The sequence below is a fragment of the Panonychus citri genome, unplaced genomic scaffold, assembly GCF_014898815.1.
Source record: "Panonychus citri isolate SS breed McGregor unplaced genomic scaffold, ASM1489881v1 Contig00110, whole genome shotgun sequence".
NCBI classification, from domain to species: domain Eukaryota; kingdom Metazoa; phylum Arthropoda; class Arachnida; order Trombidiformes; family Tetranychidae; genus Panonychus; species Panonychus citri.
Genome location: NW_026515515.1, coordinates 122,292 through 145,656, shown reverse-complemented (window position 1 = coordinate 145,656; position 23,365 = coordinate 122,292). Strand labels below are relative to the sequence as shown.

Sequence of the window (23,365 nt, the reverse complement as noted above, 5' to 3'; positions counted from 1 at the left end):
AAGTGTCCAAGGTTGAGTCTAACCAACAATCCAATTGATTGAATCAATAAAGTGATTGTTAATTGTTCAACAACCACAGAGATTTTGAAAAAGCTTTTAGTTGACTGACTCCAGATAATGTAACTGATCAGAAATTTAATTCCTCTCATTTAATTGGTATTGTTTTCCCTTTCATTTGATTAATCAACTTTCTAATTCCATTGACTATCAGACATTTAAATTTGTTTCTTCTCAGATTAACAACAATAAATCACATTTATGATGAAAAATGAAACATTAATCAGTAGAGATGCTCAAGCAAAGGAAAATTAAATTATGTAACAATTAACAATCGGATAAAGGAAAAAAAGTCACCAACCTAAAGTTAATTACTTTATCTTAATTTTTACTTTTTCCTCTTGGCTTCTTCATCACCAATCTTTGATCTCATCTAACAACTTCTTAATCACTTGTTAATGATTAAGAATTATCTTCAATTTCGATAGCAATTAGGAAAATGAAAGATGGAAAATCTAAGGAAATGAAAAAGAGAGAATAGAAAACCATTCGATTAAAACATAGAGAAAAGACAATAAAAACCAATAGAAAATGAAGCGATAAACAAGAATCAAAGACCAAGACAAAGCTGAACATCCAAGAAACACAATTAGTTAATTGTTGAAACAATTAATAGAAATTGTCTCAATCAAATCTCCCCAACGCCGTCAGGTGGCTCTCCATGTGACTCGAACGCCATCTGGTGTTTTCTCTCATCGATTCTTTGAAAATGATATGATAAGAGATTCACTGAGAGAATCACTTGAGCTGAATTAAATGTGATTGTTGACTCGAAATCAAATTCTCAGTAAAATATAATTTTTTGTTTCCACCAAAATTTGTGATTGAATTAACTTCCCTTCTTTTCTGCTATTCACCATGAAGCAGAAAGATAGCATTTCTTCAATTATCTCACCCTTGGTTCGACCTGGACCATCGGACATAAGCTACAAAGACATGAGATTCTTGATCATGGATAGGCCAACTGATAATACATTAAACAATTTCATAGAGGTAAGTAACCATTTTATTTTTTTTCTTCATTAATTTTCATTCCTCCCTGTCTTTCTTTTTCTCTGTCTGTCTCTGTCTCTTGTTCATTTTTTTTCGATGTCTACCTTTCCTTATTTTTATTCTATTCTTTTCACTTATCTTTGTTTCTCTTCTTCCCTTTTAGCCCTCTTTTCTTATTACTAATCCATCTCTCCTTATTCTGAGGATCATTTCAAGTACTTGAAACCTAAACTTACATTTCCTTACATTCCCTTTTCATCCCTGACCTGTTTAAAAAGAAAAGATCATAGGAAATTATTTTCTTCTTCTATACTCTTTCTTTTTCTCTCTCTTCCCTTTTTTTTTGGTGTGTCTTCAACATGGAAATATAATTTTCTCATGTCCATTGTTTTCTGTTTCTCGTTCCTCATAATCTATTTGGGATCTATTTTTACTCTGCTTCCATTTTCTTTCTCTATTTTTCTGCCTTTCCCTGTTCCTCTCTATCTCTTTTCCACTCATCTTTCTTTTTTTCTTTCTCTCTCTGTCTCTCTCTTTCTGTCTCTTTCTATTCCTCTATGTAATTCCTCTTTATTCAATCTTTCAACAGGAGCTCAAGAAAAGAAATATTCGAGATGTTGTACGTGTCTGTGAACCAACTTATAGGACTGATTTATTAGAAAAGGAAGGCATCAATGTACATGATTGGCAATTTGATGATGGATCACCACCGCCCCAACATGTGGTTGAGCAATGGTTTGACTTGTTAAGGACAAGGTTTCGAGAAGATCCTAATAACTGTATTGCAGTTCACTGTGTTGCCGGTCTTGGAAGGGCTCCCGTTTTAGTGGCATTAGCATTGATTGAATTAGGAATGCAGTATGAAGATGCTATTGATTTAATTCGTCAAAAGAGAAGGGGAGCTATTAATGCTCGGCAATTATCTTACCTTGCTGAGTACCGTCCTAAGTCACGACTCAAGACAAAGTTACGACAGACTCATAAGTGTCTATTGCATTGAAATCATTCTGTCATCAACCAGTTAGCTTATTAACTGCACCAGTGAAGATATTGACTCCTTTTGATTTATCCCGAATAAAGAAGAGGAAAGGATGGTCAGCAATAAATTGTGCTTGCCCGGATACAGTTGACAAAGGATGGAACCCGAAACCAGTGAAAGCAGCAGCCTTGGTACCTTTCTCATCAACTTTGATAATAGATTTGTGAATCGCTGAACTCAAGCTAAGATGACCCTGATCTCGAACCTGTGCTCTTGACAACTCCTTTTTATTACTACTATTACTGCTTCTACTTCTACTGCTATTACTTCCTTTACTAATTCTAATATTATCATTACTACTCCTACTTTCGCCTCCGCTTGCACCACCACCACCTCTACGTTTAAGGCTATCAACAATATCACTCTTACTCTTATTATCTTTACTATCATTCTTACTCTTCTTATTCTTCTTATTCTTACTACTTTCATTGTCACCACCTTCAGCATCAGCATCACTTGCACTAACAACACCATGACCACCACTACCAATGCTCTCGTTGCCATCATTATTATCAACTTTAGTTCCTCCTTCTTGAAACCTCTCCGCTATACCTGTGTAATCTGCTCTTCTGATGGATAATCGAAGGTCCTCCAACCTTTCCATCAGATCATATTGTACTTCAAATGTAAATTTCGGTATCTCAATGTCAATGTCACTTTGTGTCAATCTACCGCCAATGTAGGAATCAATTTCTTGTACAGTTAAATTTCTAACCAAATGTCGCAATGAGTCCCTTTGATTCGGTAACAAGATGAACATTGATGCATTACCAAAATAATCAAGTTGAATTATTTTCATGTCTTTCTCATTGATTTCAGCAAAATTGGTTCTCAATGATGTTGTCATGAAAGGAACCCGATCTGATGTCACATTTTTAACACTTGATCCAATCAAGGATAATGATGATGTTGACGATAAATTTGCTTTTAAGATAGTTGATGAGAGAAACGTTGGTTTCATAGTTGTTGTCGATGATGAGGATGATGAAGATACAATATCGACTCCAAAGAAAGGCCTTCTAATGATAAGTGACTTTGGAAATGGATGAACCCAATTTCCTTCAAATGAGAGTGCATTTAATATGAGTAACTTTGTATTCGGATCAATTGGACCATCCAAAGCTTTTTTGATCATGTTATTTGTTTTATTGGCAACCAATTGATTAACTTCATCAACCAAATTGCTTTTACTAGACTTAAAATCCCGATTAACCACCAAACCATCAAATGAGGATTCAAGGGTTGACTTGTAATCATCTTTAATCCGATAATCTGATGTAACCATGACAAGATTAACAATTTCATTAATCCATTCACCATCTTCCTGGGTAACCATTGGGTCATTTAAACTTCGGGGCTTATCAATCAACTATAACAATTGAATGGTCACAATTATTTGGATCATCAACACAATAATTAATTATGGAAGAAAAAAAAACAAAAAGGAACAAGAAAAGATAACAATTAGTCTATGATTCGTTCAATTACCTGCGGATCGATGATAACAATTAGTTAATGATGATTATCATAATTATTATCTAATTTCAAATAAGCTCATTAACCATGAGTTGAAATTATTATCTTATGATTTCATCCTCATGTGATTGTATTGATTTAAATCAATGGATACAATCAATTTAATACAATAGTTAATAAGATTAAAAAATATTCAAATTTAATTGTTTCTAAATAATCAGTCAACTAATTGTCATCATCAACAATTAACTTTGTACCAAAGGTAAATTAAAATGAGAAATGTTTATTGTTATAATGATCAGCAATAGGAACCATAATAATTATTATCAACCAATTTTTAATTTAGTAATTAACATCAATGACCTCACTTAATTATAGTAAACAATTAATTATCATTCAGCAACAGCAAATCAATTTTGTTTTGATAAACAGAATCACAATTACAAGGAGTAATTAATATAAATTATCTTACTCTTTGATCAATCGCAATCAAATTAAATGATTGATTTGATTTCTTTTTCTTTTCTATTTGATTAAATCAACAAAAAAAACAAAGTAAATTGTTAATTATCATCAATATAAACTAATCACCCTGAGGGAAACTTGTAGATCCAATTTTTGGTTAATGATTTGATCCCTTAGTTTAGATGAAATAATTTGTTAATTGTAAGAAATTAAATGTTTGTTATTTAATTTTCCTAAACTAATCAGAAATAATCATAATCTCCCTAAATAGATTGATCATTTTTTAATTGTTATAAACAAATTGTATTATAATTGGATAAAAATATCTCATTGGTAATAAATGAATGGAAAAACAAAATTTAATCATGATTAATATTTCTGATTGTTGTCAAACTAAATGTTCATTAATTTTTGATCAACTTAATTTATTCCACCTTTTTTTACCTGAGTAATCATCTTATCATCCTGATTAATTATTTACAAAGGTTTTCAGTTTGTTGATCTAATTTGATTTATTGATCATCATCATCATCATCTTAATGATCAATCAACTCTCTCGAAATTACAATTTAATTAATTAGTTAAATGAAAACAAAAAGCGAGATCAAACCTTATTGAACAATAACAAATACCATCAAATGTAAATTGATTAACAATTAGTTTAATTATTCAATTGATTTAATTGTATTCTTTTCATTGTCATTTGATTTAATCCAATCAAAAAAAAGTAAGATTAACTTTTCATGTCAATTATGTATCTCCTCGAGTCTACTAATTGTTACCTTTGCTAATTGATAATCAATTTTAATCATCTATTAATTGGCAAAATAAATTATCACGATGATGATGATAGTTATTAGAGACTCTATTTGATTGTGATTAACTAATCAACGATTAGTACAATCAACTCATTTTCGTCAATACCTGTTATTGTTTACCGATAAACATATGATAACAATTAATTCTGGTTGAAGATAATCAAATGATTAAAACCTTACAAGAATTAACTTGATCATCTTGGTTTCTTTTTCTTTGCAACTGTCAATTTGATTATTATCTTTTCTCATCTTATTTCATCGTCATTATCATCATCATCTTCTCGTTAACTATAAGCATCTAATTTGGGTTCTGGTTTGTTGATAATCACAATTTAAAGTGCGTACGCAAGTTAATTGTAAACAATTTGCTAAATTCTCAACGGTTGATCCCAAGGAGAGAAGAGGAAAAGACAAGGTTAACTAAAAGTAAATTAATTCCCTTCGAAAATCTTAATTTAACTTCATCATCATCATTCTTTCACTTTTTCGATCATCTTAATCTCTCCCTTGAAATCGTCATCAACTTTTATCATGTGTATTCGTGTATCTATTTGAGCTTTATGATTATCACTTGAAATTGTATCAACAAGAGAAACTTAAAGTTCACTTGATTGTTATTCAATTTAAGTTTAATCAACATCATTGAAAACTTAATCATTTTTGGCTCGAAAAGTGTTAATCCCAATCAGCTGATAATCAACATGAATTAACAGTTGAGAAGTAAAAAAAAAAGTAGAGTCTCAATGAAATAAATCACCAAACATCATGATGGTGGTGATGATGATGAACTTTTGACAAAATTCAAATTACAATCAGTTGATTATGAAGCAATGAAAAAAACCATGAAAATCTTGGTGTAATTAATCATTTAGATTTCCCTTCATCTTCATGTTTACCTTTTTGTCAACTTTAATTATAGTTTAATGTAATTGTTATATTCACACACACACACACAATATAAACTACTTTCAAAATCTAAATTATATACTGACAATAATCAAGAGTTAACGATGAAAACTCAGGTAATTGACACCCAACAATTAACTGGAACATACAAAATACAACAAATTGATCAAGTAAAGAATGAGAAAAAAAAACAAACAGTCTCAACATTGAGAAGAAAGTTTTTCAAAAAATATTGATTACAATCGGTTGATGATTAACAATGAATCGTCAGTTGATTGAACCAAATGATTTAAAGTTAATTAGGAGTAATTTAAATTGATAGAATGAGATTAAACTCTCCAGGAAGATGAATGAGTAGAGTAAAAAAGTGGGAGGAAGAAGATGAAAAAGATGATATTCTATCATGAAAATGATTTTCGATTTTCATATTCCCAATGAGATTTTCACTCTGATTGTTGAGAGTTGATGAAATTGTCTGAACATAAAGATAATCATGTTCATCTACCAGGAAGATAATGATCTCGTTTTTCAGGTCCAACCCAAAGTGAAATCCATGGTAACCTCATGATGAGACTTATGTAAACTTAATATTCTTGTAATGTTACAATGATTAACTCTCCCTCTCTCAACAATCAAGAAATATAATCATTATTATCATTTGGTATTATTATCAAGTCAATCATTGATTGATCCATTCATGTTGATGAGAAAATGGTGAATGAAATAACACTTTCAATATGGATCAATATCATTGAAAGATTAACATCTAAATTGGGTTAACCCATTTCAATGGACAAAATTAATTCCTCTCGTAAATTGATTAACCTTTCAATCAATTTGATTAATTTAATGTTCACCTTTCATTTGTTTATCTGTTGTTTTCATTGTTTTCATCTTTTAGTCTTTAGATTGATTCTTAATCATTGGAAATTGATTATAATTATTGTACATTATCAAAGTAATAGTAATGATTCAATTGATTAACAAGAGATTATTGGATAAACTTGTTAATTGTGATGGTTTTTAATTGAAAAACATTACAATTAATCAATCGGCCCTTTTTTTCAATGGTTTTCAATAGTCATTGATTATTATTGATTAACAGAACTAGTTAATCATCATGATTACTACTTGTTACTGTTTGATGTTATTATTTAATTACTAGTTATTAAGTCATTGAGATAATGTTAATCATAACAATTATCGGAGGTTTTCACTTGAAATAATAATAAAAAAGTTACAATCACTATGGTAAAAAAATAGTTGACTACTTACATTTTTAAATTGTCTCCTTAATTGTTTCAATAATTGTGATCGATCAAGTTTATTATCATCCTTAAATTGTTGATTAGTCAAGAATGAAATTAATTGTTCCTGAATTGGTCCAGTTGAACCTTCAACTAACATACCAAGACCCATGATGATACTTAACGGTGAAAAGATCACATTTTCAGTGGATAAAATTTTCTCTGGTAGAAATGAAAGTGACAATTTATTAATTGTCTCAACGAGTGAGAACACTGGTTCACTTCCATTGGTACCAATTGGCTTATGATCACAATTAACTAATTGTAAATCCTGTGGATGTAAAATCAAGATTAATCCAAACGCAATCACAGGTAATCTCAGTAAATCCATTGATTTAATTGTCAACTCAAATCGTCCCATAATTAGTTAACTCAAATGGACTATTGATGAACAATTGTAATAATAATTGTGATTTGATTAATAATTTAGTTGATTCACCAAGATGATCAAAACTAATTGTAATCCTAAACAGATGATGGTAACAAGTTAATTCAAATTAACAAACTATTTCATATCTACTTCACTTTACTCTTAATTGTTTGTAGTTTACTTGATTGTCGTTACCTTTAACTTTTTTCGCCTTTCACAATTAACTTAATTCTGTTCTCCTTTCCTCTTTTTGTCAACAATCAAAGTGATACTTTTTTCCCGATTGTTGTCAGTTAATCATTTTCTTATTATTAATCCAATTCGCTTGAATAACTTTTTGTCATCAACTGTCACTTTTATGCTCCCATTAATTTGATAAACTATCATTGACCCTTTTTTTTTGGTTAAATCACCTTAATTAACTTGATCAGTTGATTGTTAAATTATAGTAAATTTGATTTGATAAACTGTTGTTTCCCTTTTGATTTACTTTCAGTTTCACAATTTGTTTTTCTAACTCTTACAATCAACATTAACATCAACATTGTTTGTTCATTATTTGCTAATTGTTTCATACCCTTTGATACCATTTAATTTCATTGATTAACTAAATTGCTTATGAAATTTAAACTAAATCAAATTCAATTACACAATATCTTTCTCCTGGTACTAAAATCATTATTAAATCACAATTTAATTGACAATCAATATTGAACATTAACCAACATTAAATTGTTCAACTTCTGCCTGAAAGTTTTAATCATCAATCAAATTTGATTAAATTTAAAGTAATCAAGTCAATTTTATATCAAATTCATGATTAAATTGTTGATTTTATTAACAATTTTAGATCAAATTAATCAGAAAGTGTTTAAACTAGTCGGTAGATGGCAACATCAAATGCTACATGAAATTAATCTGTTGATGAAGTATAAATGTTTATTAATTAAATTAGAATTGAAAATACAATAACAATTGAGTAAATTGACTTGTTAACAATTAATTGTGATCATGGATTTAAGAAAAATGGAGTAAAAAAGATCAAATTTCACGTTGAATTGAGTCTTCTTTCAATTCCAACATTAATTGTTTTCGCTGTCAAGACTCCAGTATGGAAAGTGTAATCGATTTTTTTAGTGGTAAATTGATTGTTAATTAGTTTGTGATTCTTGAGAAACATCACCAGTGCTAATTTAGCGTTGATTAAGGCAAATCTCATTCCAATACAGAGACGTGGACCTGCACCGAAAGGTAAAAAGGTAAAGGGTTTGATTGAATCACGATTTTCGTGTAAAAATCTTTCAGGTTTGAATATATGAGGTTCGGGATAATTTTCAGGGTTATGATGAATGGCATAGATTGAGATAAATGCTCTAGATCCTTTGGGTAGGATCGCACCATCAGTTCCAGGTATAATATAATCAGAATGACATTTTCGAGGTAACTGAATGACCGGTGGGTGTAATCGCAGGGATTCATTGATCACCGCCTCAAGATAAACGCATTTGTTTATCGTTTCATAATTGATCTCATCAAGTGAATCTATTTCCTCATACAACTTTTCTTGTACCTCTGGATATCGGGCGAGTTCATATGTAGTCCAAGTCAACAAGGTCGAAGTTGTTTCATATCCTGCAATCAGAAAAATAACAGCGGACGAAACAATCTCATCGATTGTTAATCGTTTTCTTTCAATATTATTATTATCACTTCTAGCGATATCTTCATCTTCTTCCAGTTTAACTTTTTCCTCGTTCTCTTCTTCAGCTTCAACTAATAATTGTAGGAAATCGTTGAACTTTTGTTCAGTTCCATTCGGTCCAATTGACTTAGATTTACGAACAGAGATAATCGCCTGAGTAAGTTCAGAAAGATAGGTTAATCCTTCAACTGAGAAGAATCCTGATCGCGTTAATTTGACAAACCATTCGGGGGCGATCATGTTAATCAATGCGGTGAACTTGTTGCTGGAAAATAATTTGTGAAACTTTGCCTGAGCCGTAAGAGCAACTGGATTATCGGAGTAAACTTTAAGATCCAAAGCGAAAAAACATCGAGCGGTAACATCCATATTATATCGACCCCAAAAATGTTTCAAATCGATAATTGAAGTCTTGCTATTAGAAATTTTCGAATTATTGTCGAGATTATCAATACATTCTCTTGTACAATTTGCGATCAGTTCGAAAACTTTTTTCAATTTCCCAGTGGTAAACGTTGGTGTTAATAAGGATCGAACTCTTTTCCATTCATCTCCATAAAGATTACTAAGGAACTTTTCTTCAACCGGAGTTTTATAAGTGAAACTGAAGCTCTCTGGGAATGAGCTAAATTCCTTGACAGTTATTTGCTTAATCAACTCTGGATCAGCAATCAATAAATTAGGCTGTGTTCCATGATAAACTCTGTGAATAAAAATAACGGTAAATTTGATCATATTTTACTTTAACCAATCATTAATGTTAGACAAATTAATTATTCATCAATCAATGATAACTTTTCACTGACCATTTAATCCCGATTTAACTATCAATATAAAGCTCAAAGTAACAGTTACTAATTCTCATTGACCATTGAAACTTTACGAATCGTGTTCGACCTTTATTCAAGTGTTGTAAAACTTTTATTCTAATCGAAACTTACCATCGATAATAACTAAAGATGAGAACTTTTCTAAAACACGAAAAATCCTAACTTAACTTCGATAACCTGTGATCGAACTTTTTCTTAAACTTTGTTCCACTACATGTTAGGACTGTTTTCATGTCTTTCCATTGGATATAATTTTCGAGAGAAGTTTAAAACTTTCAAATTCCAAAACTCTATGCTCAGAATATGAAGTTCTAGAGAAAAAAGTCCCTAATAAGTCAATAATCATGACAATCTTTCGATTACAGGTTACATGAAATTGTGGCAAATTACAAGTTTCATCTAATCGATGCCAGAACAATTAAATAAGTTACCCTCATTTTAGGTGCGATCATTAGATAACACGAGGAATAACCTTTGGACATAACAGTAAAAAAAGTCCCTAATCAATTACGTTTCTTGTTTCTATTTATCATAAGTTTCCTCAAGTCTTTGCAAATAGAATCACTACAATTGTCCAACTATAGAAAACCTTTATCTCAAATTGTTCTTATCAACTATAACAATAATGCTAATCAGATTTCCTCTAATTAAGTTCAATAATATTAGTCTGAAACTATGAACTGAACTGAAATTGTTTGCAGGAAACATAAAGTTGAACGTTTCAATTAATTGTTTACTTAATTGTAAACAATACTCATAAAGATATTAAATATATAGATTAATCCAACTGAATGTAACTGTTAATTGTTGATACTTTTTTGGAAATGTTTTTTAATGTTTATCAATAGGTTGGCAAATATCAATACAAATACAAGAAATATAAGATTTTGGTAATATTTTAATTGTAGCTCGATTATAATTGATAATGATTCTAAGTGCATTCAAACTTGTCTATTAATAGATTCGTGTCTCATCTAATTATTTAATCATTTTTAAAAAATTTGATTGTTTAAGGGATTGGCTGATTGTCGATAAGGAAACTACCTTTTCAGTGATTGATATGTGAAATATGTGAAATATTTCATTTGCATGAGGTAATTGCAGAAAAAATTGAGAAAATTAACTTGATCATCTCAATTTTTAAAATTCCAAGGAAAGTTTTCTGGTAAAATTAACTTTCTAACGGTAAAATATTAACTTTGCAAACGAATTGAAAAAGTAAACGGGATTAGGATTTAATTTTTTGTTTCCAAAGAGACGAATGTTCAAAATCTAATTCGGTCTTATTTTCTATGGCAGTTCATCATGACACTGATAATTGAATAAATTAAGTCCAACTTAGGTATTAATAGTACTTGATGTATACCCAATCTAATTAGAAGATACATTTAAATAACTTACCCAACGATTTTACCATAACGTTTAACATAATCTAATTCATTCTCGAAACTTGATTTGAACATAATGTCTAGAACATTACCAACTAAAGGAAGGGGCTTCGGCCCTGGAATACCGTTGCGATACCAATAGCTTGTCTTCCAACCATTATAACTAATTGTGAATGAGAAATTGTTGAGTAATTGTAAGAGAAAACATAATTTATCACTTACATGATACAAGAGATGATGAACCCGATGAAAAACACTGATGGATTTGAAAAAAGTTCAATAAATTCTGGTAAAGTGACTGGAAACATTTTGGAATACGTAAAATAGAAAATAGGAATAAAATAAACTAAATAAATTAACTAATCAACTTTTCGATTGATGATTAATCTGAATGGAACTTGATTAATGTGAAATTCAAACGTTCTCAAAGGTGAATAACGAATAACAATTAAATTTTTCGACTTTTATATACAAATAGATCAACGATAATATCGGATAACGAGATTAAATGAGAAAAAGAAAATATTATCATCTGATTAATTAAAACTATAATTGCAATTTAATTAGCTTTCTATCACCTATGATTATTTTCTCACTCACTCACTCACTCTCTCTCTCTCTCTTGCCCTCGCTCACTCAATTCTTTCCGTGCTTAGACTCGATTCCCCACCCTCAGTAATTTACACTCTTCGTCTTGTAATCTTATTTTTCAATAATCATGACTAAATTTTAACAATTAAAAAGCAAATATACTTATAAATTCGTACAATTAATTTTGCGAAAATTTCATCAAACTTAATCTATTAATCTAATAATTGTTTCCATCTCAATTCTGAACAGAGATGAACTAGTTTAATTGGCATTGTTTTATCATAATATTAATGCATCAGGTATTGTAAACAACTCTAATTGTCACGTTTAGAGAACGACTTGATTACACTTGATAAGCTCATCTCTGCATAGAAAATATCGGGTGACAGAAAATGACATAAATTCTCATGAACTTTTGATGTTTTCATCAATTTTAAGAAAGTTATTTCCATGCTGAGCCCAAAACACTCGACTCTTTTTTCTAGGCTAAGGGATTTGCGAGAAGTGGCCTGCAAAACTGAATGAGTGATTCAGGACAAGTCTCCATTCCAGTGTTAGTCATTTCGGCCTATTATCTAATATAACTGAGCTTATCATGGTCATAATTAAGATTATTCATTGATAAATTTATTCATAAGATAGTAAAAATTCACGAAAGTTCTCAGATTTTTCCGTTATGAGTTGTACAGAATCGCGATTTCGGACATAAATACTGATTTGACCATGAAAATGAGCTTCGAAAATTTTGTAACAATCAGTATATTTGAACCACGGCACTTTTCAAGTCGTTGGAGTTTTTTTTTCTATTGAACGACATTCTCGTAATGTTCACTCATTTGTAATCACCCGGTATTAGCTCCTTTACATGATTTAATCGCTCTATTGTTCAGCTAATTTTCCAAGAAATTAAATATCTCAATCAAGTAAAACAATCAAACAATTGTTTTACTTTGATTATCAATCGATTCACAACTGGGCAATTGATCAAATCCAATTAATTTGATAGAATCCAAATATCTAATTAAATTTGATTATTTCTCATATCAAAAGCAATCCATCTTTGTATCAAAAATTAAGACCAAAAAACACTGATGATATTATTAATACTTTATTGCAAGAAAAACAATTTATTTTTACCATTCTAAGTAATTATTTACGCTAATTAAGGCTTTTCATCAACTAATTTTGTTACACCAAGAGGATTAATGATCATTGGTGATTATGGTCAATATTTTAAATGAGATTATCTGATCATCACTCTGATTAGATTATTAGTTAGTTATTTGAAAATGACTTTGGAAGCCACAGAAAAGTTAATTGAAATGATTAAACTCGGTAATTGTTCACAATCAGAATTTTACCAACATTAACCAAGTTTAAATCGGTTTATCGATTAATGGAAAAGCCCCTTGATGTTACCAAATTGATTTAATTTCCCTTTTGGATTGACTGATTTTCGTTTCAAAAACAATTCAATTTCATAGATAATAATTGATTTATTAAATTCTTTCAATACTTTACATGGGAGATTAGATTGATACTTGAAATGATCAATTTTACCTTGACGCTTGATAAAAATTTGATTGTTCGAGTTTCATTAACAACAATTAACTAACAAGCCATTGAATAGACATGATCAAGATGAAGCCAAATTGGCTTTTTTTATAATTAACTTTTAGTCATTTACTTTAACTGAATCAAATGTCTTAATTACCGTTGAAATTATCATATTTTCATTCAAATGATTAAGTTAATGAAAATGGATAAAACTATTTATTGATCATCTTATTATTAAATTTAAATTGGTAACTTGTATTTAGAAACCAGTATTTCAAGTGAACTCATTTGTAACTATTAATCAAATAAGTGCCCTTGACCTGATCAGATCTTAATAATCAATGAAAATAACATTAACTGTTGGAATCACAATTAATTGCAACCAGTTTGGATGAGGGTAATAGAAAAGGATTCGGGATTTAGTTTATAAAGATGTAAACAAAATGATCAATCGTTGATTAGTTTTCTGATTGATAACAATTGAAAAGTTTCGCAATTTCTATTAGAAACAATGAGATTAACTTGTAGATTAGAAAAATAATTTGATTTCGAAAGATTTTCATTGGTGGTGTTCATGTGAACTTAACGATTAATCAGTTAATCAGGAGATTTAGGTGATAAAAAACGGGATCTTTTTTGGCACAGTTTTCATTTCGATGATTTGATTAGATTATTTTTTCCTCTCAAGTGTCATTTTCGCGAGTTCAATTAGCGCCCTTTTCTCCGGGCAATCGATAAATGGATCAATGTATCTTAGAGCTTCGTCTGCATGTTGTTTGGCCAGAATTCTGGTTGATTGTAGTCCATCGGATTCCATGACAAAGGCATAAGCGGCCTGGACATCATTGGGTTCACAGAATCGTCGTTCTATCATCACATTCAATTGGGGAAACTTTTCACTCGCAAACAAAACTGGAGCCGTGGCGAGGCCCAGCCTCAGATCGGCTGCCGCTGGTTTCCCGAGTTCCGATTGACTGGAAACAAAATCCAAAAGATCGTCCACCAATTGAAAAGCTATTCCCAAGTTTCGGCCATACTGAAAAGCGGCTTCTTGGCAACGCGTGTCTGCCCCCGAAAGCAGCGCAACAGCTTTACAAGTGTACGCAATCAGCGAAGCTGTTTTTTTGAAGCTCTTGTGAATGTAGTCACTGAATCTCTCTCGAGAATCGTCTTCTTTTCCTTTTGATCCCATTTGCATGAATTCACCTTGAACCAGGTCAAGCAGCACTTGAGAAAGGACAAAGATCACTTGCTCATTGCGAAGACGAGCCAACATCTGAGATGATCGAGACAAAATGTAATCACCAGCGAGAATGGCCTTCTTTTGGCCCCATAAAACATTCACTGAAGCTTTGCCGACGGACATCGGCTGTGTCGATCACATCATCATGGACCAAAGATGCGGTGTGAATCATTTCGGTGGCCATTGCAACGTTTTTCTGACATTCCAATAAATCTGATCTTCCAGAGACATGGTAGTTGAGAGCTCGAGCCACCAACACCACGATCATGGGTCGAAACGCTTTCCCTTCACCATCGAAATAATAACAAGCGATTTCTTCCAGTTCCGGTTTCTCGGTCCACAATTCCTTCCGAATGTCCGAATACAAATTACGAAGATCATTTTCCACCAATTTCAAAGGAGACACAATTTCTTTTTCTTTTTCCTTTTCTCTCACCAGAGAAGAGAAACAAGATGAAGATGAACAAGAGGGACTACAGATTCTCGACAATATTGAACGAGATGAAAGAAGAAACAATTTCTTGGAGCATAAAGAGACCATAATCATTTCGATCAATTAAAACATCAACACGTCAACGAACTTTGATTGAGACAAATTCTTTTTTTTCATCTTCTACTCTTCTTCTAACCTCAAAATAGAAAACAAACCAGATTTTCTGCTTTTCTGTTTCTATAGTTACCGAATTTCAATTCAATCCATTGGCGGGAGAATAAATGTCAACTCACATGTTAACCTTTCTATTCAAGTAAATTGTATGAAATTGAACAATTTAGAGTCGATTGAATTATGTTTAATATAAATAAATGGTTTTGTCAAGGAATTTCAATCATTAATTAAAATATAAATCGACTTTTCAATGAGAATCAATGTCAAGTAATATTAAAGGGTAAAAACAAAAGCATAAAAAACTCTTTTTCGAAATTAAGTAATTGGCCCTGAAAAGGGCCGTTTTTTGGTATGATTATGATGATGATGGTGGTGGTGGTGGGATTATGAGGGATGATTCATGATGAGGATGATGATGAGAGGACATGGGGAATGGGACAGGGATGATGAGGGAGAGATCCATGAAAAAGAGAAAAATAAGACACTTAAGCTCGTTCTCCTCGGATTCTTCTGGCCAATTGGATGTCCTTTGGCATAATAGTGACTCTCTTGGCATGAATAGCGCAAAGATTAGTGTCTTCAAACAGACCAACCAAATAAGCTTCAGAAGCTTCTTGAAGAGCCATAACTGCTGATGATTGGAAACGAAGATCAGTCTTGAAATCTTGAGCAATTTCACGAACCAATCGTTGGAAAGGTAACTTTCGGATCAAAAGCTCAGTTGACTTTTGGTAACGACGGATCTCTCGAAGAGCAACTGTTCCAGGTCGATATCTGTGGGGCTTCTTAACACCACCGGTGGCAGGGGCTGATTTACGGGCAGCCTTTGTAGCCAATTGTTTTCGTGGAGCTTTACCTCCGGTTGATTTACGAGCAGTTTGCTTAGTACGAGCCATTGTTTTCACAAAGTAGAAGAGTTGAGATGATTAACAAGGAGAAAAAAGGGAAAAGAGAGAATTAGTAATTAAACTTGAATGTCAAGAGAGAGAAATTCAAAAACCAAATGATAAAGTTAAAAATGTTCTTTTTCCCTTAAATATCAACACCAGAAAAGTTTCTCTCAAAATGAGTCCTCGTAGAGTAAGAGTTTCGTCTCATTGGTTTATTTTCTTTTCTCTTTTTCTCAACACAAATGAAAAGCGGGAAATTCGTTTTCTCTCTAAACATATGATTCACTTTTCTTTTTTGCTTTTTTTCTTTGTTTATTTTTTTTCTATTATTTTTATTAACCTATTTTACTAAATAGTTCTTTTAATCAATTTATCTTTTAAACAATTTATCTCAATGTGATAAACCAAATGTCCGAATCTCTTTCAAATAGTGAATGTGAAGTGAATGAAATTGAAATAATTCGAGACGAAATTAGTGATTTGGAGAAACAATTAATGGAGACTTTGGGTTTGCCTTCATCTTTTTCTACTACAAAGAGAGACTTTAAATCGAAGGAAGAGAAAAAAGAAGAATCAAAGAGACAAAAGAAAGAAAAGAAAAAGAAAAGCAATAAAAATCTCTGCAAGTATTGGGCTCAAAGGTATCGATTGTTTTCTCGTTTCGATGATGGAATCCAAATGGACTCGGAATCTTGGTATTCGGTGACTCCTGAATTGATCGGGAATCACATCGCATGTAAATGTGTGAGAGATGGAGAAAAGTCAATGGTCATTATCATGGATCCTTTTTGTGGAGTGGGAGGGAATGTCATTCAATTCGCTTTGAAATCACCAAATGTCTTTGTGATCGCAAGTGATATCGATGGAAACAAAGTGCGAATGGCCAAACACAATTCGTGTATCTATGGTGTGGACAATCAAATTGCTTTTCTCGTCGGCGATTATTTCCAAATATTGTCCACCATTAAATTACCTGTTGATTGTATTTTCTTGTCTCCCCCTTGGGGTGGACCAAACTACTTGTCTCAAAAAGTTTATTCCTTGTCCAATATGAGACCAAATGGATTTGAAATATTCGCAGCAGCAAAAGAACATGTTTCATGTAATATCGCATTTCTATTGCCGAGAAACATTGACAGAGATGAAATTAATTCTCTGCTTCAACCAAATGAATCAGTGGAAATTGAACAAAATCTAATTAACAACAAACCCAAAACAATCACCGCTTATTTTGGAAATTTGGTTGACCAAACAAACTCAAGTTGATCTTTTCTTTTATTGTTAATCTTTTTAATTTTTTTCTTTCTACTTAAATCAATTGACCAATAACATTGTCCAAATTGTTTCTTTCGAGATTAAACAGTTTAATGTCTAACGGAGCTTATGAACTCACAATCGATCAGGACAAAGATGAAATTTTCGGTAGATTAACTCATGGCTTGAATTCAGTTTGATTTTGAATCATTAGACTATAAAGTAATTGGTTTTAAACAATAACAATTCAGTTGTAAATATTAAGATTAAGTTTGTATTTTATTTTGACTACAATTAAACAAAATATTAAGATGATTATCAAATTGTTTACATTCTGAAACAATATAAGCATAAGGATAAAAACTCTTTTTACACATAAATGTAATTGGCCCTGAAAAGGGCCGTTTTTTGGTTATGTGATAAACATAATGATGATGATGAAAAAGGAAAGGGATGAGGGAGATGAAAATAGATGAGAAGAGCTGAGAAGATGAAGAAAGATGAATGAATGAATATTAATTTAAGCTTTCTTGTCACTCTTCTTTGGTAAGAGAACAGCTTGAATGTTTGGCAAGACACCACCTTGAGCAATGGTCACACCAGCAAGAAGTTTGTTCAATTCTTCGTCATTTCTGATGGCAAGTTGAAGATGACGAGGGATGATACGAGTTTTCTTGTTATCTCTGGCAGCATTACCAGCCAATTCCAATACTTCAGCACCCAAGTATTCAAGAACAGCAGCCAAATAGACTGGAGCACCAGCACCAACTCGTTCAGCATAATTTCCCTTTCGGAGAAGTCGATGAATTCGACCAACTGGGAATTGAAGACCAGCTCGAGATGATCGAGACTTTGCCTTTGATTTAACTTTTCCTCCTTTACCTCGTCCAGACATTTTAGATTATTAGTTGATTAAGTTGATTTAAATTAGAAAATAGAAAAGAAAACACAAAATAAATTTGATTGTCAAAAAAGAAATGAAACAAAATTTCAAACAGCTGAAAATGAGACAATCAACACAAAACAATTTTCTTTATATACTAACAGTGTAAAGTGTTTAACTCACTAACCAATAAGAAAAGAGTTTCTATCAAATGAGCCAATGAGAATGCGTGTGAGTCCTCGTTGAGTTAGTGGTGAGTTAAACACTTGGTGAATTAGTATAAAACTAAAGACAAGTTTTTCATTTGACATCTTCTCAAGTTTGTTTGATTATCAATTCTTTGTAATTGTTTCATTTCTCGATAATTTCTTTAGTTTATTTTAAATCAATTTCTTTTCCTAATCAATAATTATGCCTCCTCAACCATCAGGTAAAGCTGTGAAAAAAGCCGGTAAGGCCCAAAAAGCTGTTCGAGCTACCGACAAGAAAAAGAAGAAGAAGCGTAGGAAGGAATCTTTCTCCATCTACATCTACAAAGTGTTGAAACAAGTTCATCCTGACACTGGAATCTCATCGAAAGCCATGTCAATCATGAATTCATTTGTTAATGATATTTTCGAGAGAATTGCTGCTGAGGCCAGTCGACTTGCTCACTACAACAAGCGATCAACCATCACATCAAGGGAGATTCAAACTGCTGTTCGTCTTCTCCTTCCTGGTGAATTGGCTAAACACGCCGTTTCAGAAGGAACCAAAGCTGTCACCAAATACACTTCATCTAAATAAACTCATCCATCATCATCATCATCATCTCCCATGTAACCCCTAAAATTCATATAACCAAAAAACGGCCCTTTTCAGGGCCAATACTTATATGTGAAAAAGAGTTTTTTATATCCAAAGCTTTTGACTCATTGTGAATAATTTTATCTCTCTTCGTCTTAATAATAAATTAATTAATCCAACAGTAAATTTGATTGTTAACAAATCTCTTTAAAATCAATCGGTACACTCTTGTTTAAATTTTTCAATCAGATCAAATTGATCTCAGCTTCGTAACCGATTCTCCACCCTCACTGTAACATCTCAGTTAAATATTAATCAAGTTTCCAAATTTGATTTTTGTTTGAATTCCATCGGCTAAATGAAAGAAACTACATTTATATCAACTTGAATAATCCTTATTAGTTGTTAATCAGAATTACTATAGAGCGGATAATAATTTACTTCAGATGAGGTTAAAGCGCGAAGAGAACAAAGGAAAATGGTCTAAGTTGAAGCTCGTTTATTGAGAAAACACGAGAATAAAATAGTTTACAAAGGGTCAAGCTTGACCATTAAGAGAGATGATTAATAAAATATAATCTTAAGATTGTAGATCAACAATTACCACTGATAGTAACCAAATCTTTGGATAATCTTATCCTGATCGGTCGCTTCCTTTTGGATTTTTTTCCTCATATAGAAAATCGGACAATCATTCGCCGTGCAAATGACCTCTTCTAAAAGGCTTCCTTGGCATCGCTGGCATTGAGTCCACAGTTTATTGAACTTTATTTCCAATTGATTCATTTTAATTATTTCTCCTTGGAACAATTCGCCTTCTCGATCTCGACAATGTTTACACACGACAAGTGATTCTTTCTCATCTTCTGCTCTCAACATTGTTCGACATCCGAGACAATTGTTTCTCTTTTGAGTGAACATCGCAAGAGCTCCTACTTTAGAAGTGACCACGATCTTGGTTCGAGTGTGATCTCCTTTGAGAAGGACAGATTCTGCTTTTTCTCCAAGAATCGGCTCGAAAATTCTGAGCAATGGTTTCGATATTTGATTGTCCAGATAATATTGAGTATCGATTGGAATGTTGTTCTCCAACACGTACAAAGGATCTTCCGATTTCATGTAGGCAGCGGTTCCTTTTGGAGCATTGATTATCACATAAGGGACACGATCTCCCAATTTGGGCGCCGATCCAGCGTCACGTTTGGCCATTCGATGTGCTAATTCAACATGTGCTTGTTTTGCGGCATATTCTTTATCTGTTTTGGTCAATTCTTTGGTAATCACAAGATTCGAAATGTCCACTTTATTACAAAGAAGATCGGAAATTACTTGTTGAGCATAAGCAACAGCTCCATCGGGATCACGATCAATCAATAATTTCTGAAGACTTGTATTGATCAAACTGGCCACTAATCGACAATTATCTCGACGAACTGTTTCAATTCCTTTACAATCCATTTTGTCAAATTTATCTGGTCGAGTGTAATAAAGGCCAGCATATCGTTTCTTGTTGATTAACAGGTAAGGATAATAAACTTTTTCGAATTCTAGTTTAATTGGTTTGATAAATTGTTCGCTCACAAAATCAGCCGCTTCTTTACCAAGTTTCATGGCTTCTGCGACTGTTGACACTCCGAATTTCACCATAACTGAATCAGTATCACCATAAATAACCAAAGAATCAGCGACATAACCATTAGCTAAATTGAATTGTTTTTCGACAATGTTCTTGGTTTGGTCAATCATTTGTCGACCAAAAGCTGTAACGGATTGAGAGATCTCGAGACAAGGCAATTTACCGACTTGAGCTCCGGTGAAACCGTAGACAGAATTGGCACTAATCTTTAGAGCTAATTGACGACCATCGAGAACTTTTTTCTTAAATGGATCAGTTTCTTTCTTCAAATCAGCTTTTGCTTTAGCACGAGCACCTAATAGTTGCTCCAAAATTCTAGGTAACAATCCCTTTCGAACTTTACTTTTGACGAAATAAGCGCCTGCGGGTGTTTTTATGTACTCATCAGGATTCATCTTAGCCAATTGTGAAGGTCGAAGTAGTGAAGTATAACATAAATTGTGAGCCATCATAATAGAAGGATACAGGGAAGAAAAGTCAAGAGTTGCGATCGGAACATCGTAATAACCTCGAATTGGTTCAATGACTAAAGCACCAGCGAAATCATCTCCTTGTTCTGGTTTCATAGCGGGCATTAGAAGATCTTCATCGGCTGCTTGTCGAAGAAGCTGAGACACTACTTTAATCTGTTGTCCTCTAACTAGAAGAAAACTCAAAGGAACACCCGTTACACGAGCCATTTCCATGTGATTGATGATACACATGAGTTTTTCGAGAAGACGTAAAGGTAGAAGCGCATCTTTGCAACAGTAAACTGCTAATCGACGACGAGTCAATTCGTCGCCATTTTGAAGATCAGTAATTATGGAATGATGAACATCTTCCTTTTGTTCAGTAAGAAAATGATAAGAAACAGCGTTCAAAGTATAAGATCTCAGTTTGTATTCTCTCAGAAGAACCAACAACAAATCAAATTGAACTCGACCCTCGATGTTTATATCTTTATTTTCTCGTTTTCCGAGCTGCTTTGATTGTAGAATCTTTTTCTTTACTCGAGAAACTGATGTTTTAACGCGACCAAGGTAGGGGAATGTTTTAACTTTCAATGTTGCAGCTCTGTTGATTAAATAGTAAAGATCGAAATTCTGAATATTGTAACCAGTTAGAATATCGGGATCAACAGTTCGAACAAACTCAGCCCAAGCTTTTAAAAGATCTTCTTCCTTCTTGTAAGACATGACAACAGTTCCCACAATTGGAGCACAAGTGCCAAGAGTAAAAATGACTCGAAGAAAAGGTTCCTTTTCACCTTGACGAATAACCATGTTCGCTATTTGGATGACTGGATCTTTTTCTGGTTCAGGGAAAATTCCTTTTCGACCGGCACATTCAATGTCGAAAGACAAGATTCTAAATGGAGCAACTTTCGACCATTCATCTTCGGGTGCATAAGAAATAAAATCATTCCAAGCAATGTCAACCTCGTATTGACAACGAGAAAGCTTTGTCAACTTATCAGCTCGAACCTTATATTTACCAACTGGAAGTTCAATCCAATTACAGCCGACAACTTTGGTATCAACCATGAAACGAATGTCAAAGTCAATGTTACTCTCGAAACACTGGATATCTGCTGGAAATCCGAACATTCCTCCAGATCTTTCTAAAATTCGAGAAACAGAACCAACAAGAGATGGAACAGCAACAGTGATTTTGATGAATGGAATCTTCTCATTGTTACCATAACCATACATGTTCGCTTTATTTACAAGCTCCAATTGTAGAATAGGCTCATTAATAGCGTCATTTCTTTTATCGGTAAGAGCTAAGGTCTTTAATTTCTTTTGCATGTTGGGTAATTGTTCCTCTTTAAATCCTGGAGGAGCCACGATGTAAAAGTAAGGAGTAAACCCATGAACATGAGCCATAACCGAATAACCTTCCATTGTAATACCATAAACACGCATTATGGGCCCGACAGAGTTAACAACACCCGGCATACCTTCTTTATGATCCCCAATGTAATGATCTATTTCAATTTGTTGGAAAATTAGTGGAGTAGTTGACGAATCGAGTGAAGGTGCATCATTACGAGACCATTTCACATGAGAAGCGTCTTCTTCCACTTCAATCAAAGCTTCTGGACCGACATCAATTGGAGAATCTTCTTCAATTTCTTCAGCAATTTCTTCGTCCCAAATTAAATCATCATCCATGTTGATGTAAATCCTAAATAATCATACACGTTAAATCAAGAAAAATGAAATACCAAGAGACATTAATTTTCAATAAAAAAAAACAAGAGTTAAAATCCAAAAGCAACAAGTAAAAAAAGCCTTAATCTTATAATAGTAAATCAAAGTATCAATAACAATCAAGATAGAAATACTTACAATTTATCTGAATTCCCAGTTAAACAAAAGTGTAAATGCAAGTAATCAACAATAAATGAATAACAATTAAAAATCAACCTTTAAATGTTCACGTAATTGAAAACAAAGGAAACAAAAAATCTGTTTCCCGCTTAACCAGAAAATCAAAACAAATGAAATTTTCTGGTTCATTTTCCGTTTCCATGGAAACCGTTTGACCGCTCAATTCAAAAATGAACGAAAAAAGTTCAATTC

General features: G+C 32.4%; 9 protein-coding genes across 9 annotated transcripts; 3 read left to right on the top strand and 6 right to left on the bottom strand.

Annotated features, from left to right (window-relative positions):
* Window positions 1-772: 772 nt before the first annotated feature.
* LOC128389753 (protein tyrosine phosphatase type IVA 2-like) lies at window positions 773-2,185 on the top strand. Its single transcript, XM_053349385.1, has 2 exons — window positions 773-1,050; window positions 1,640-2,185. Exons 1-2 carry the CDS (start codon window positions 916-918, stop codon window positions 2,048-2,050), a joined length of 546 nt encoding a protein of 181 aa, XP_053205360.1. The 5' UTR covers window positions 773-915; the 3' UTR covers window positions 2,051-2,185.
* LOC128389708 (uncharacterized) lies at window positions 2,064-7,437 on the bottom strand. Its single transcript, XM_053349339.1, has 2 exons — window positions 7,030-7,437; window positions 2,064-3,458 (listed from the first exon to the last, which is right to left on the bottom strand). Exons 1-2 carry the CDS (start codon window positions 7,420-7,422, stop codon window positions 2,064-2,066), a joined length of 1,788 nt encoding a protein of 595 aa, XP_053205314.1. The 5' UTR covers window positions 7,423-7,437.
* A 919-nt stretch (window positions 7,438-8,356) lies between these two features.
* On the bottom strand, window positions 8,357-11,803 carry LOC128389740 (cytochrome P450 3A56-like). The gene is made up of 3 exons (XM_053349369.1): window positions 11,574-11,803; window positions 11,365-11,514; window positions 8,357-9,836 (listed from the first exon to the last, which is right to left on the bottom strand). The coding sequence occupies exons 1-3, from the start codon at window positions 11,657-11,659 to the stop codon at window positions 8,480-8,482; spliced, it is 1,593 nt and encodes a 530-aa protein (XP_053205344.1). The 5' UTR covers window positions 11,660-11,803; the 3' UTR covers window positions 8,357-8,479.
* A 1,884-nt stretch (window positions 11,804-13,687) lies between these two features.
* Window positions 13,688-15,444, bottom strand: LOC128389745 (all trans-polyprenyl-diphosphate synthase PDSS1-like). The gene is given in 2 exon segments (XM_053349378.1): window positions 13,688-14,857; window positions 14,859-15,444. Coding segments are annotated over 2 exon segments (1,119 nt in total). The 5' UTR covers window positions 15,290-15,444; the 3' UTR covers window positions 13,688-14,169.
* A 67-nt stretch (window positions 15,445-15,511) lies between these two features.
* LOC128389757 (histone H3) lies at window positions 15,512-16,372 on the bottom strand. The gene has a single exon (XM_053349389.1). It carries the CDS (start codon window positions 16,243-16,245, stop codon window positions 15,835-15,837), a length of 411 nt encoding a protein of 136 aa, XP_053205364.1. The 5' UTR covers window positions 16,246-16,372; the 3' UTR covers window positions 15,512-15,834.
* A 147-nt stretch (window positions 16,373-16,519) lies between these two features.
* Window positions 16,520-17,897, top strand: LOC128389749 (trimethylguanosine synthase-like). The gene has a single exon (XM_053349382.1). The coding sequence runs from the start codon at window positions 16,648-16,650 to the stop codon at window positions 17,503-17,505; it is 858 nt and encodes a 285-aa protein (XP_053205357.1). The 5' UTR covers window positions 16,520-16,647; the 3' UTR covers window positions 17,506-17,897.
* LOC128389762 (histone H2A) lies at window positions 17,754-18,502 on the bottom strand. Its single transcript, XM_053349394.1, has one exon. It carries the CDS (start codon window positions 18,386-18,388, stop codon window positions 18,014-18,016), a length of 375 nt encoding a protein of 124 aa, XP_053205369.1. The 5' UTR covers window positions 18,389-18,502; the 3' UTR covers window positions 17,754-18,013.
* A 187-nt stretch (window positions 18,503-18,689) lies between these two features.
* LOC128389760 (histone H2B) lies at window positions 18,690-19,348 on the top strand. The gene has a single exon (XM_053349392.1). It carries the CDS (start codon window positions 18,788-18,790, stop codon window positions 19,160-19,162), a length of 375 nt encoding a protein of 124 aa, XP_053205367.1. The 5' UTR covers window positions 18,690-18,787; the 3' UTR covers window positions 19,163-19,348.
* Window positions 19,349-19,646: 298 nt separating this feature from the next.
* Window positions 19,647-23,264, bottom strand: LOC128389735 (DNA polymerase delta catalytic subunit-like). Its single transcript, XM_053349363.1, has 2 exons — window positions 23,132-23,264; window positions 19,647-22,967 (listed from the first exon to the last, which is right to left on the bottom strand). Exon 2 carries the CDS (start codon window positions 22,952-22,954, stop codon window positions 19,763-19,765), a length of 3,192 nt encoding a protein of 1,063 aa, XP_053205338.1. The 5' UTR covers window positions 22,955-22,967; window positions 23,132-23,264; the 3' UTR covers window positions 19,647-19,762.
* Between the last annotated feature and the right edge of the window lie 101 nt (window positions 23,265-23,365).

What these genes read in the sequence shown, in the direction of transcription:
- LOC128389753 (XM_053349385.1), top strand. Translation starts at nt 916, where the DNA reads ATGAAGCAGAAAGATAGCATTTCTTCAATTATCTCACCCTTGGTTCGA. An exon ending in CATTAAACAATTTCATAGAG is followed by an intron (nt 1,051 to 1,639) that starts GTAAGTAACCAT and finishes ATCTTTCAACAG; the next exon opens with GAGCTCAAGAAAAGAAATAT.
- LOC128389708 (XM_053349339.1), bottom strand. Translation starts at nt 7,422, where the DNA reads ATGGGACGATTTGAGTTGACAATTAAATCAATGGATTTACTGAGATTA. An exon ending in TAAGGAGACAATTTAAAAAT is followed by an intron (nt 3,459 to 7,029) that starts GTAAGTAGTCAA and finishes CAATTGTTATAG; the next exon opens with TTGATTGATAAGCCCCGAAG.
- LOC128389740 (XM_053349369.1), bottom strand. Translation starts at nt 11,659, where the DNA reads ATGTTTCCAGTCACTTTACCAGAATTTATTGAACTTTTTTCAAATCCA. An exon ending in TTCATCATCTCTTGTATCAT is followed by an intron (nt 11,515 to 11,573) that starts GTAAGTGATAAA and finishes ATTCACAATTAG; the next exon opens with TTATAATGGTTGGAAGACAA. An exon ending in CGTTATGGTAAAATCGTTGG is followed by an intron (nt 9,837 to 11,364) that starts GTAAGTTATTTA and finishes TTTTATTCACAG; the next exon opens with AGTTTATCATGGAACACAGC.
- LOC128389757 (XM_053349389.1), bottom strand. Translation starts at nt 16,245, where the DNA reads ATGGCTCGTACTAAGCAAACTGCTCGTAAATCAACCGGAGGTAAAGCT.
- LOC128389749 (XM_053349382.1), top strand. Translation starts at nt 16,648, where the DNA reads ATGTCCGAATCTCTTTCAAATAGTGAATGTGAAGTGAATGAAATTGAA.
- LOC128389762 (XM_053349394.1), bottom strand. Translation starts at nt 18,388, where the DNA reads ATGTCTGGACGAGGTAAAGGAGGAAAAGTTAAATCAAAGGCAAAGTCT.
- LOC128389760 (XM_053349392.1), top strand. Translation starts at nt 18,788, where the DNA reads ATGCCTCCTCAACCATCAGGTAAAGCTGTGAAAAAAGCCGGTAAGGCC.
- LOC128389735 (XM_053349363.1), bottom strand. Translation starts at nt 22,954, where the DNA reads ATGGATGATGATTTAATTTGGGACGAAGAAATTGCTGAAGAAATTGAA.